The sequence below is a fragment of the Olea europaea genome, unplaced genomic scaffold (genome assembly GCF_002742605.1).
Source record: "Olea europaea var. sylvestris unplaced genomic scaffold, O_europaea_v1 scaffold894, whole genome shotgun sequence".
Taxonomy (NCBI): domain Eukaryota; kingdom Viridiplantae; phylum Streptophyta; class Magnoliopsida; order Lamiales; family Oleaceae; genus Olea; species Olea europaea.
This window is the reverse complement of record NW_019267410.1, coordinates 239,959-252,815: the sequence shown is the minus strand read 5'-3', so window position 1 is coordinate 252,815 and position 12,857 is coordinate 239,959. Positions and strand designations below refer to the sequence as shown.

Here is a 12,857-nt window from a genome sequence, read left to right as displayed (position 1 = left end):
TGTTGTCAGATTATTACACACAATCGCTGAATGTGAAATCAAACCATTATATATAGGACCATAGAGCTATCAGAGCGATTCTAACCTTCTTTGCAATATTTTCATAGCTGGCCTTGCTAATGAGAGAAAATGCAAGAAGGAAAACATCTGCTCCTCGATAGCTTAAGGGTCTTAATCTATTGTAATCCTCTTGACCTGTTACATTGTTTATGATGTAAACCAAAATAAAAAGTCAAGTCTGGATGCACACAGGGAGTTTCCCACTTCCAGAAAAAAGAATAACATGTATTGAAAGAATAACCTGCAGTGTCCCATAAACCGAGGTTAACGGTGCTACCATCCACAACCACGTTTGCACTGAAGTTGTCAAAAACAGTCGGCACATAATCCTGTTTTGAAACAGGCAAAAATTGGTAAAGATTCGAGAATGTAATCATAGCTTGCTTGGTCTGTCATTCTCTTTAGCTGAGTCTGTTTGGTAGTATTATATGCCTCAGTTAACAGGAAAGACCAGAACATCTCATTAAAATTCACAAAGCAGCAATACGAGGTACAACTTAAAGGCGTGTTCGTGAAAAAAACAATGACTTTCAAGAAAGCAAAATCTAATGGATTTTTTGGGAAAATATTATTTCCTTTATTCCACGCGATTTTATTGGAAAAAAAATATATTATTTCATTTATTTCACGTGATTTTATTGGAAAAATATTGTTTCCTTTATTCCACGTGATTTTTTATCTTGTTTCCATCATTGTGGTATTTCTAGAATTTGGCACGTACCCCTTTAAATATTAGACTATTTTGACAAGTTTTTATTACTAAAATATAGAATAATTGTGTAGGCACAGTTATTGTATTTGTTTTCTCTATATTAGTCAATCTAATAAAATACTTCTTTCATCCGCCAATTAATTCTTTGCCTTTTATCTTGTTGTTTGTTTGCAGTCATTTACTTTATATCGTATTATATATATTACCTCGATCCGTTTTATTTTCCAACAAGTGGTATCAAAGCTATTAATGTTGATTTGTTCGATGTTTTTGTTATTGATGATAGCCATGAAGTATGAAATTTCGCTCTTGGATCACCAATACAAGATTCTCGTTGTGACAAGTGAAAATGTGAGCTGTACTCGCGCAGATAGATTGAAATGATGCGTTGTTTGAGATTTGAGGAGAAATAACAAAAAGATCGGAAGACACTTTCACAGATGGATCTTCATCTCTAACAATATTCTTCAGGACGTTTTGAATGAGAAAACGATAGCTGCGTTGTGGTTAAAGTTAGAGCAATCCTACATGATTAAAAATCTGACAAACAAATTGCATCTGAAGCTGAGATTGTATTCTCATCGCATGGCAGAAGGCAGATCTTTGGAAAATCATTTGGCCGTGTTCAAGGAAATCGTCGTTGATTTGGAGACTTTAGAGAAAAAGTATGATGAAAAAGATTTTGCCTTAATTTTTTTGTGTTTGCTGCCCGCTTCGTTTATTTCATTTAGATAGATGATCTTGTACAATCATGATACTCTCGTTATTAAAGATGTGTATGATGCCTAGTTTTCAAAAAAGAAAATGAAGCATCTGGTTGTTCTGAGACTAGAGATGGGAAATGCTTTATTGTTCATGGTGATCAGAAAAGGGGTAAGTCGATGTCAAATTTTAGTAACCAAGTTTGTTATTATTGCAAGAAGAAATGACGGAAGAATTGTGACAAATTGTAGAACAAATGTAATTTGACTGCAAATCATGGGAAGCAATCAAATACTTCAGACGAGACCAACATAGCCGAGAACTATTTGAGTGATGGAGATGTTTGGACGCTTTCTAAAATGAAATCCAAACCCGATGAGAAGTAGATTTTGAATACAGCTTGTGCATGCTATATGTGTTCTAATTGGGATTTGTTTCAAACATATGAAACGGTTACGCAAGGTATCGTTGTCATGGTACTAATGAAAGGGTGTATAGGGAGGCAAGAGGGGTCCCAATTATACATCTTGCAAGGTCGGACAAAATTTGCAAGGAAAAGTCAACACAGATTTAGTACCGCGATGAAGATTCAGTTTGGTACTGTACCTTTAAGATTTGGTTCAGGATCCATATTGAAGAATACCACTCAGTTAAGTTTGGAGGATGTAATTCCTCTTTACGATCATTACATGTGGTTCCATTGTATTCAACTTCTAAGGATAGGCCATTGGAGATAGAGACATGGATGTTGATTCGGTTGCACATGATTTAGTATTTTTGAAGGTGTTGAGAGTAGCTAGTGACCTATGAAAGCATTAGATGTTGATTCTGTTATAAGGTGTGTTTCGACACTATTTGATAATTTTTAATTCTTTTTGTGAATTTTGAGAAATTCGATGTTTAGGTTCATATATCCGTGTTGGATACCATGGAAAATGAAGAGTATTTTTGTATTGGAGAAAGTTTGGTTCTTGTTGAAGAGTTTGGATTTTTAGTTGCAATCAAATTTATTTCTTCAAGCGGAGAAATTTTGAAATTTCGTTCGTTGCATCGGAATTTGTGTCAATGTGGAGATTTTTGGTTCTTTTACTCAAATTATGTTGATTTTTTTGGGAAAATATTATTTCCTCCATTCCATTCGTTTTTATTGAAAATATTATTTCCTTTATTCCATGTGATTTTATTAGAAAATCATTGTTTCCTTTATTACACATAATTTTTGATATCGTTTCCATCTTTATGGTATTTCTAGGGTCTGACATGCAACCCTATAAATACTATATTTTGATAAGTTTTTCATCACTAAAATATAGAATAATTGTGTAGACACAGTTATTGTATTTGTTTTCTCCATATTGGTTAATTGAATAAAATATTCCATTCATCTGCCAATTAATTCTTTGCCTTTTATTTTATTATTTGTTTGTGATTATATCCTTCATATCGTGTAATATATATTACCTCGATCCGTTTTATTTCCCAACATCTTAAGGATGGCATGGTATTGGACAACACAAATATAAAGAACTATATATTTTTGTTCTTCCTTAGTACTGCCAATAAACTAACCAGAGAAACAAACTTGGTAAACATGAATTACCTAAACAAGATAACCATTATCCTAAAGAAAGAAGCTTCACAACAGTTAGATAATCATAAGATTCTCGCGATCAGACACGAATTGCTCCACCCTTATTTAATTAGTCAATCATATTCAAATTAAATTTGAAATTCCTCAAATAACTGAAAGAGACTTTAGTCAAGGGAAAAGAGAGAGAAAAAGAAAAAGAACCCTTCAATTATTACTTTATCAGCTCCCCACCCCACAAAAAAAGAAGAAACAGACAAGTAAAGAAAAAAGAAAAAGGGGAAATATTTGCAAAAAACCATCAAAAGTCAAAAGAATTTCCCCAAAAAAAAAATAAAAAATAAAAAATAAAGAGAGAATTCTTGAAAAGAAGCCCTTGAAATCAAATGTGAGAAATAAAATATATTCTTTTATGTATTTTGCCGGGCTGGGTTGTGAAGGGGTGGGGGGCAACTGACCGTCGGAAAAGTGTTGCTGGTGTAAGAAATCAACATGCAGGTTTTGCCAACAGCTCCATCACCCACGGTCACACACTTTATGAACCTCGTAGCACTCATTTCTTACAATCTAAAGACAGCTACTGCTTAATTCTCTGTCATCTTCTGAAAATTCTTGTCCGAATGGAATGCGACATAAATCAAGTAAGTAGACTCCCAATATCCAGTCGGTATAAACCACTCTACAATTTCAAAGCCAAATTGAGTCAAGATTCAAGAAAACAGCAGCTAAATTACAAGAAAAATATAAAGAAAATCAGAGATCAATCACCTGTGGCCGTGACCGGAGAGTGGGGACAAATGATATGCAGGGTTGGTTGCTTGACTCCTAGAAAAACGATGCCAGCTTCTTTACTATTATCTCTGATTCATGATTAAATCTTGGGTTGGGAGGTGGGCTGGCTGTCTACTGTTGGGTCCTACTAATTGGTTGCCCCGTTCACAGAGTATCTTATCGCCCTATTGTTTTACTAAACATGCAACTCATCGGACTCAAATCTAGATGAAACACATTTCAATGCATGATTAACAATTTGAAAATTTAAAAGAAAAATATTCAATCATTTTTTGACACATCAATCTGTCTCTTCATTTCCTTTTCTAAGTGACTGGTGACTTTATTCATTGTTTTACTTGGGAATTTCGACATCTTTAAGAAATACTATTTTTTTCCCTTCTTTCAACTGTACCGTTAGCAGCTCATCTGTATGAAACGTATGCTGCAACGTGCCTTCACTATTCAAGAAGACCTGAGATTAATAAATAAATACAATTATTGATAACTTAAGATATGATAAAGTCCTAATTATGTGCACAATATTCATTTTGCAGATTTAGAGCATGTTTGGCTGTGTTTATAAGAAGTAACTTTAAAAATAATTTTAGTTGAAATAAGTCATTCAAAATCATGTCACAAATTATATATTGTAAACCTAGTCAAAACAACGTCTCAAAGAAGTTTAGATATCAACGTCAATTCTAGGTTCCATTTCCAAGCATTGCAAAGGGAATTTATGAAGTAATTATTGTGTTCGAGAAGAGTCGAGTACAAGAAGTTGAGGTCATAAACATAAGATCTAATTTTGTCAAGTTCAGTATAGTAAATATGAAATAAACGATAATAATGCGTAATGACGGAAAGAGATTCTGAGCTAATTTCTTTATTCATGAAGCAAGAGCCCATGTGCATTAGGTAAACAAATTCTCAGCTACTTATTTTTCCTCTTAATTAATTCCTTTTCAACTTTTTCATTTTGTACCTTTGTGATTTTGTTGAGATTCTATTGCTAGGTACTTGTTGGGACAGCATAATCTTGAGTTTATTTTTAACATATAATTTGTCTAAGATATGATGGTAGACCACTCAGTGGTTCATTTGAACGTCTCGGAGCCTAAAGACCCCATCACAAATCAATATAGATGGAGAAAGAAGAAAAAAAAAAAAACATTGAAATTGGAGTCTAAAGACCCATTTGGCATTTGGCATTTGGCATTTGGCAGAGAAGTGTTTCTAAGATTCAAAAGCTGATTTTAAATATGTTAAAATACTTTTTTTGAAAGTATTTTATTTGGCTAAATGAGCTTTTAGAGGTAGTTGGCTTAAGATAGTGTATTCAGGAAGCTTTTCTAAGAAAAGTATAAACAAAATTAGAAAAATTGTAATGATTATTTTCTACTCTTGTATTGCTCGTGGAAAGTTTGTTTTAAATTTATAAGTACATTCCTCGTATAAGTACATTCCTCGTGCACCTTTTTCAGGACGTTATTTAAGAGATCAAAAGGTGATTCTGTACGGACACGAGGTCCTGAAACTAATAAGTTACTACTATAGACTCGCTTCGGTCTTTATTAAAAGCTAAAGCAAGTTCATAATGGGAGAAGCTCAGAACACCTACCTTTCCAACTAAGTCCATCTATTGGTTTAGCCATCTCTGAAGAGGACTATTATCAGTAAAACATTGGTATGATGGAATTGCATAAGTGGAAAATTAGACTGCCTTGGATGTCAATTCTAATTCTAAAGTCGATTGGATTACTTATGAATTCTACATTTCTCGTGGAAGGCCCTTCAGAGTTTATAAGTACGTTGGACACCATTCATTATTAGTTACTACTTAATAATGAATCATAAATTGTTCCGATGAGGCGGCTGATAGAGAGTTCAAATATGGTATAGAATTATGTAATGAGTAGATGTTTACAAATAAAACAGGCATAAAGGAAAGAGAAATGAAATAATTTAATTTGTCTTAGTCTACACAAAACCAAGTTAGTGAGCAGAAACAAAACATAATCATATCTTTATGTTTGTAATTATAATTAATATTTACATTTTCTTCTGATATTGTAAAACTGGAATAAGAACAAGTTCATGCAAGAAAGTGTTCAGAGCTGCGGGTTAATCTATACAAAACCTTTTCTAGATGAGCATCAATGTTTCTTGAATCTTCTAAGGCTTCAAATTTTAATAGTTGATATAGTTGAAAATTGAATCAGATCTTGACCATTATTTTCATATCTTTTTTGGGTAGCTGTTTAAGCATAGAAATAGAAAGAGTCGTGTTTTAAAGTGGATTTCTCCTAGCTTTCCTAATTATTCTGAGGTCTTTGCACCCTTTTCATATTGTAGACTGACCAACTGAAAATAGATGCTTCCAGGATTACTAATGAGCTGATCGTGGCTGCCACTTTCGACTACCTCTCCTTGCTTAAGGACAGTTATAGTATCGGCACCTTGTACTGTAGACAACCTATGTGCTATCAAAATTGTCGTTCTTCCATACATAAGCTTATTCAGAGCTTCTTGAACTTGCTTTTCGGATTCAGTGTCCAAAGCACTTGTTGCTTCATCCAAAAGAAGAATAGATGGATCTTTAAGTATTGCCCGCGCAATTGCCACCCTCTGCTTTTGTCCACCGGATAACTGCACCCCATTTTCACCAACCCGAGTTTGATAACCTTCTGGCATTCGACTGATGAACCCGTGCGCATTTGCTGCTTTGGCTGCCTTCATTATCTCAATTTCTGATGCACCACTATTCCCATATTTGATATTATCGTAAATCGTTGTAGAGAACAATACTGGTTCCTGCTGCACTAGACTGATTCTCATTCGCAGCGCTTTTAGATTCAAGCTCTTGATATCGAATCCATCTATCAAAATTGCACCTGATGTCGGATCGTAAAATCTCAACAACAGAGAAATCACAGTACTCTTTCCTGAACCACTTTGGCCTACAATTGCCATACTCTTCCCTGCTGATACTTCCAAATTCAACTCATTGAAAATGGTAATGTCAGGCCTTCTAGGGTACCTGAAACTCACATTCCTGAATTCAATATGTCCCTTGAGATCAGTGACAACTGTTGATGAGGGACTATCAGGGTCTATAGCTGTTTTCCTTTGAAGAATATCAAAAACTGAGGCAAGAGCTTGTGATCCCTTTACAAAGTTAGGTGCTAGTGCAAGCGTTTCTGCCACTGCCAACGCAGTAATTACTAAAACCATGAACGACTTCATTACGTCTCCAAAGTTCGACTTTTTCTCCTTAATAAGAACAGATGCATACCAAAGACCAAGAGCATATGAAGAATATGCGAAGAACTGTGATACGCCAAAACCAAAACCTGATATGTGACCTCGTAAGAGAGAGTTCTTTTTTGGTTGGTCTAATTCAGATGCAAATTGGACTGACATCTGCTCTTCAGCGCCAAAGGCAGCAACAGTGCGTATATTAATAATAGCTTCACGTGCCACTGCAGTTGCTCGATAGTAGGCCCTTGCATAATCACCTCCAAATCCTCTAAGAAATAGTTGCTGCAGACAGAAACAGAAACAGAATAATCACTGCAATTACAGTAGAGAAAATTGGAAGAAATTAATAAGCCGTGCTCCATGTCATCTAGGAGAACTTGCCTCGGCTATGAAAGCTCCAATTAGTAGAGGAAAGGTAGCAAGCACAACTGACGCAATGCGCCAACTTAGTGCAAATGCAATCACAAATGCAGTAGCTGCAAGTGCTATATTTTGTACAACAGTTGATAGACGATCAGCAATTGCACTTCGTACTAATGTGGCATCAGTTGCTAACTTTGATGCCAGTGATCCAGTGTTATTCTCATCCTTGTCAAACCAGCCAATCTCTTGGGAAATGATAGCTGTAATCAGAACAGGAGGCAATTTAATCGCAAAGTGTAAATCAAAGAAAACATGGGAAAGAAAATATGAAAATTTGTATGGCAATTGAATAGAAAGAAAGGGAAACCTGAGAACATTGACAAGCGGACTCGTGCAATGAGACGCTCTCCCATTAAGGTATAGAAATAGTGCTGCAATAGATATACGAAGATAGTCACCAAAGCCACTCCAACAAATATGAATGAAACTTGTCGGACCTCCCTTTTTATCTGAGATTCGTCACGAGAATAAAATACAGTTAAAATGTGTGTGATTGCAAGGGCAAAAAGAGGAGCTTCCATTCCAGCCAGAATTGCTCCTAATGACCCCAAAACCGCACAGGGCCACTCCTGTGCATTTAGTTTGATTATGTCCCATACTGATGTCGTTGAAACAGTGCTTGGTAACGCAAGATTTTGACTTCCCAGCTGCAATTCTCCATTGATTGCCTTGAACTCCTGATGTTTTTCAGTTTCCAAGCGTTTCTGAGTACTAGAAAGTCTACATGCAGTATTATTATTGTCCAAATTAGGGTTTGTGGTGTGTTCTGACACTTGAAGGCTAACTAGAGATGCATATTCCCCACCTTTAATCATCAGTTCTGAGTGTTTCCCCCTTTCGACGACACCACCATTTTTAAGAACAACTATTGTATCAACATCCCGGATAGTAGATAATCTGTGCGCAACAATAATTGTTGTCCTGTTTGACATGACTGAATTTAGTGCCTGCTGAACAATGAGTTCTGATTCTGCATCAAGAGCACTGGTTGCTTCATCCAGAAGTAGTATCTTCGGGTCCCTTAATATTGCTCTTGCAATAGCAATTCTCTGCTTTTGACCTCCGGATAGCTGAGTTCCCCCTTCTCCGACCTATATCCAAAGAAGTGTCATACAGGGAACTTGGTAACAGGTTTCCAGAGTTGTCAGATTTACCTCAAATATTAGAGCTCTTGAAGAGCCAACAGAAAATATGTAAAAGTTTTCTTATTTTTGTAAATATATTAAAGTGTTTTCAGTGAGACACATTGTAACAACAGTGATCATATCTTATTCCAGGGAAAATATGGCTCCAAAAAATACCAACCTGAGTGTGGTATCCATCAGGTAAATGCTGAACAAAAGAATGTGCATTGGCAGCTTTAGCGGCATCAATTATTTCATCCGTATTTGCATCTTCTTTACCAAACATGATATTCTCGGCTATACTTCGGGCAAACAATGCTGGCTCTTGACTAACCAATCCAATCTGTGATCTCAACCACTTTAATTGTAGCTTCTTGAGATCATGCCCATCCAATAGAATATTTCCTATCAAAATCCCATTTAAGAAAGATTGCTAAGGAACTCATAACTGATCCGAGAAAAATATATTTATTTTTATGAGACAGTCTTAAATACCTGAAGTGGGATCGTAAAATCGTTGAATCATGGAGATAATAGTGCTTTTTCCCGAACCACTAGGGCCAACAACTGCGATCGTTTTACCAGCACATACTGAGAAGCTCAGATCTTCAAAGACCGTAGTGGGTCGAGAAGGGTAAGCAAAACAGACCTTGCAAAATTCGATATTTCCCTCGACTCTTGGTAACACAATCCCCTCCTCCAAATCTTTAGAAGTGTTAAAATCTTCTTTCACCATGCTTAGGATACTTGCAGCAGCAGCACGACCTTTAGCAATGGCAGCAAGGTTGGGAGCTGCCTGACCAAGTGCACTACAAGACACGGAGTTTTGTTTATGCTTATGGTAGAGTTTGAATTTTGCAAGACAAACTAATTTTCATATTCGTATTTCACTTACAATCCACTGTAGATGACATTAATAATTGTAACAAATGCTTTTCCACCGCTGGTGTCCCCATGCATGACAAGAGTACTAGCATACCAAAGGAGTAATGCCCAAGCACAGAAGAGAAGCCCATAAGTAAAGCCTATGCCAACCCCTTTCGCAACCCCAGTTTTCTTAGCCAGTTTGAGAGCATTGCCAAGTGACTTGGAGTATGCTTCAACAGCATTTTCCTCTCCAACAAATGAGTACACAGTGCGAACATGTGAAATAACCTGATCAAAGCCAACGGAAGAGTTAGTGCATTTATAAAGAACAAAGTTTTAGCTTCTTTTTGTTTCTTAGTAGCTATCTAATCTTCCTTTCTGGAAACATGATAATAAAATTGAATCTTTCAGTTCACGAAGTTCTCGATGAAGTATTAGAGTATAAATCGTCAGAGGAAAAGAGATGTCTGCAATTTACCTCTTCTGCTACCTTCCCAGCTTCAGCATAGGCAGCTTCACTCTTTTTAGACAAGGTAGACATGATTATTGTATAAGTTCCTCCTGCGATGGCTATTAAAGGAACAATCGCCAAGGTGAGAAGTGTAAGCTGCCACACCAATGTGAACCCTACGGCAAATCCAACTAAGAACTGGGAAAGATAACATAAGCTGTGGGATATCTGCAACATAATAGAGAATTAAGTGCCTATCAGACACTGTGGTCAAAAACTGTATCCAGTGCAATTAACTAATTAGGTAATATCTTAATCTATTTCTGTCAAGGATTAGGCCCTTCGTTTGAAATTCTAAGCAAAATGAAATCAGAAACACACAGATTTATAGTGCTTCTCTCCTAATGTGAAAGCAACACCCACAACCCCTTAAATAATTTTTTTATATATATTTAGAAATATTAGAACGACCTAATGCATGTGTAGAAGGCCTGACATACTCTTCAACTCAAAATATACCTAAAAATTTCCCTTAGGGAGTACCACCCCCCAAATCCCCAAGCAGTTGGATCCCCGCAGCAATCCCGTCGACCTATTGCACGGAAAAATGTACAATATACTTAGGCTCCACGAAATCCAACAATTTTCTCATCTACCTTGTCACCTATTGCATCCTGGACGAGCATGGCATCACTCGAAATGTGATAAATTATATTTTTGTCCCCGGCTTCAATGTCAAAGAAGTCAATCTTCTTCCTCAAAACTGACTGGAGATACTTTAATCGCAATCGAGCTGTTTGCCTTTCACCAGTTTGCATCCAACATACTACTCCTGGAATTCTCAATACAGACAAAGATGTCATCCCTTACTATTGAAGAAAGCATATCAGCTTTCAATAAAGAGGATATTCATAGACTGCAAAATTTAGCTGAAATGCATAAAACATACCTGTCCATGCTGATAGCCAAACAATTAATCCAAGATAAAGTAAGTAGAGAGCATACTGCATAGAAGCGATACGAGTACCTTAGCACATTAGAAAGGGGGACAGTAGAATCAAGGTAACAAGAATCAATGTCGAGATGATGAACGTCGCATGCATTCAATGAAACATTTGACTCAATTCTACAGCTTTAAAAGAAAAAATTAACAAGTTCAAAATCTTGTCATGCAGCACCTATTGCAGGGAGAAATTAGAAACTAAAAAGAACATTCCGATCATTTTTCTATAGTTGCAACGTAAATTTGAAACTTCCTGATAAAAACATGCAGAACTGATAAGGTGGATAAGAAAGACAGCATGTTTCTCATAACTAAGTGAAAGGAAAATACCTGGGACACCTCCGAAGACGATCTATGGGGATCTGAAGACGATTTTCCTAAAGAATCAATCATACGACCAAACAATACAAAGAACACCGGAAGCACGGCGCCTTGTATACAAGCTCCAATGCTTCCAACAAACATTAAAAAATAGTCTATATTATCAGCTACAGCAAACAGCCCCAAGAGAGAAACAGTATCCTTCTTGTTTGAAGTTGAATTCGATGGCCGTTTTGCGTCTGTAACCTCATCATGCTCTGAAATTTGCTTTGATGAGGATTCAACCTTGTCCATGAGCTAAAATTGTCGATCAAGTTGAAGGTTAAGTGACAGAGAGCTCAAATATGGAAACTCAGAACTAACGAATTAATTTGTCATGGGAGCTTGAGGAGGATGGAAGGTCTTCTTCCCGACAATAAAGGAGTAATTATGGTTGGCAAACCAACTACTCACTTAATTAGGTACCATAATTAAAAGCTATCATTGGACTATTCTTCTTAGTCAAGAATATAATGCATGTCTTTTTTGCTATGGATTTGGTCCTAAACCCGACTTTTGAAATCAATAATAATGAGAAAACTAATCAGAAAACGAGCAAAGCACCCACATAGTATGGTGGTTCACCCAATCACCCTCAACATCACTTGCCTATTTTCTTTACAAGTATTTTGTCCTCAAAAAATCCTTGAGAGGATTAACTTGTATAATTAGGCTCCGCACAGTCTAACATTATCTTTCCACCAGTATCCATCTTTTTCTGCGTAGTTGCCACTGGCCTACTGAATTGATACTAATGGCATAATTGCTATAATGATAGCCATTAATGGCACCTTAGATCACACACGGCGGACGTTTTAAGAGCAGATCAGATCACATTTATTATAATCATAAGAATTAAAACAAAAGGTTTGCAACAAAATAGAAACAAACAAATTAAATGAACTGTAAGAATATGTGAACTAGCTTAAATTCGACCATTTATGATTATCTTCTTAGGAGTAAAATTTAATGTTTTTACCATTTAGGCCGGTACTTGCATCTTTTGCTGGCTTTCATATAAATTCAATCTGGCGTTTTCAGTCTGATTATACTTTATACTTCCACTTCCATTTCCATTTATTGAAGATAAGGATATTGGCAATGTATTTGATGACAAATGTAGCTGTCTAGATAGGGACTGGTCAAGCTGCCTTTAGCCATTGGGTGTGATTTCGAACCTTTTCCTCCACATTCTAAGAAACTGCACATGAAGAATTTATGAAGAGATGGACCCTGTGAAGTGTGAACAAAGACAGAAAAGATGTGAAAAATTTCTGCCTAGACATGGAATTGTGTAGACCACACATTAACAAAATGCAGTTGAAGTTGAGACTCGAATCCAGTTGACTAATAAATTGCTGAAGAATTTAAGTAAGTTACAGAACATATGTAGGATCAGCAAAAGATACAGAATACAGTAATAATGTTGAAAAATGCTAAGCGTTTGGAGGTTTTTTTCCACAGATTTTTTACAGCTGCCGCTGTGGCAGCATCTGTGGAGGTCTTTTTTTTTTTTTTTTGCCATCTTTCAACCA

At 36.2% G+C, this 12,857-nt stretch overlaps 2 protein-coding genes across 3 annotated transcripts in view; both read right to left on the bottom strand.

Moving 5' to 3' along the window:
• LOC111392164 (rac-like GTP-binding protein 5) overlaps positions 1-4,066 on the bottom strand; it is a 6,039-nt gene extending 1,973 nt beyond the window's left edge. The window contains exons 1-4 of the mRNA XM_023017430.1: positions 3,831-4,066; positions 3,521-3,741; positions 302-389; positions 86-195 (exon numbers count right to left, since the gene is read on the bottom strand). Coding sequence (XP_022873198.1) covers positions 86-195; positions 302-389; positions 3,521-3,619 — 297 coding nt within the window. The 5' untranslated portion in view covers positions 3,620-3,741; positions 3,831-4,066. The remainder of the gene's footprint in view (positions 1-85; positions 196-301; positions 390-3,520; positions 3,742-3,830) is intronic.
• A 1,766-nt stretch (positions 4,067-5,832) lies between these two features.
• Positions 5,833-12,334, bottom strand: LOC111392163 (ABC transporter B family member 13-like). Of its 2 annotated transcripts, XM_023017428.1 has the most exons (10): positions 11,293-12,334; positions 10,909-10,963; positions 10,616-10,791; positions 9,987-10,187; positions 9,537-9,796; positions 9,137-9,450; positions 8,823-9,046; positions 7,825-8,608; positions 7,476-7,717; positions 5,833-7,376 (listed from the first exon to the last, which is right to left on the bottom strand). In XM_023017428.1, the coding sequence occupies exons 1-10, from the start codon at positions 11,575-11,577 to the stop codon at positions 6,153-6,155; spliced, it is 3,765 nt and encodes a 1,254-aa protein (XP_022873196.1). In that variant the 5' UTR covers positions 11,578-12,334; the 3' UTR covers positions 5,833-6,152. The 2 variants fall into 2 exon arrangements, with proteins under 2 accessions (XP_022873196.1, XP_022873197.1); XM_023017429.1 differs by lacking the exons at positions 10,616-10,791; positions 10,909-10,963; positions 11,293-12,334 and adding an exon at positions 10,479-10,598.
• Positions 12,335-12,857: the final 523 nt, after the last annotated feature.

Excerpts from the sequence above, each read along its gene's own strand:
- LOC111392163 (XM_023017428.1), bottom strand. The coding sequence starts at position 11,577 with ATGGACAAGGTTGAATCCTCATCAAAGCAAATTTCAGAGCATGATGAG. Across the intron at positions 9,451-9,536 it reads AATGTCATCTACAGTGGATT|TGCACTTGGTCAGGCAGCTC; the intron begins GTAAGTGAAATA and ends CGTGTCTTGTAG. Across the intron at positions 7,377-7,475 it reads TTGGAGCTTTCATAGCCGAG|CAACTATTTCTTAGAGGATT; the intron begins GCAAGTTCTCCT and ends TTCTGTCTGCAG.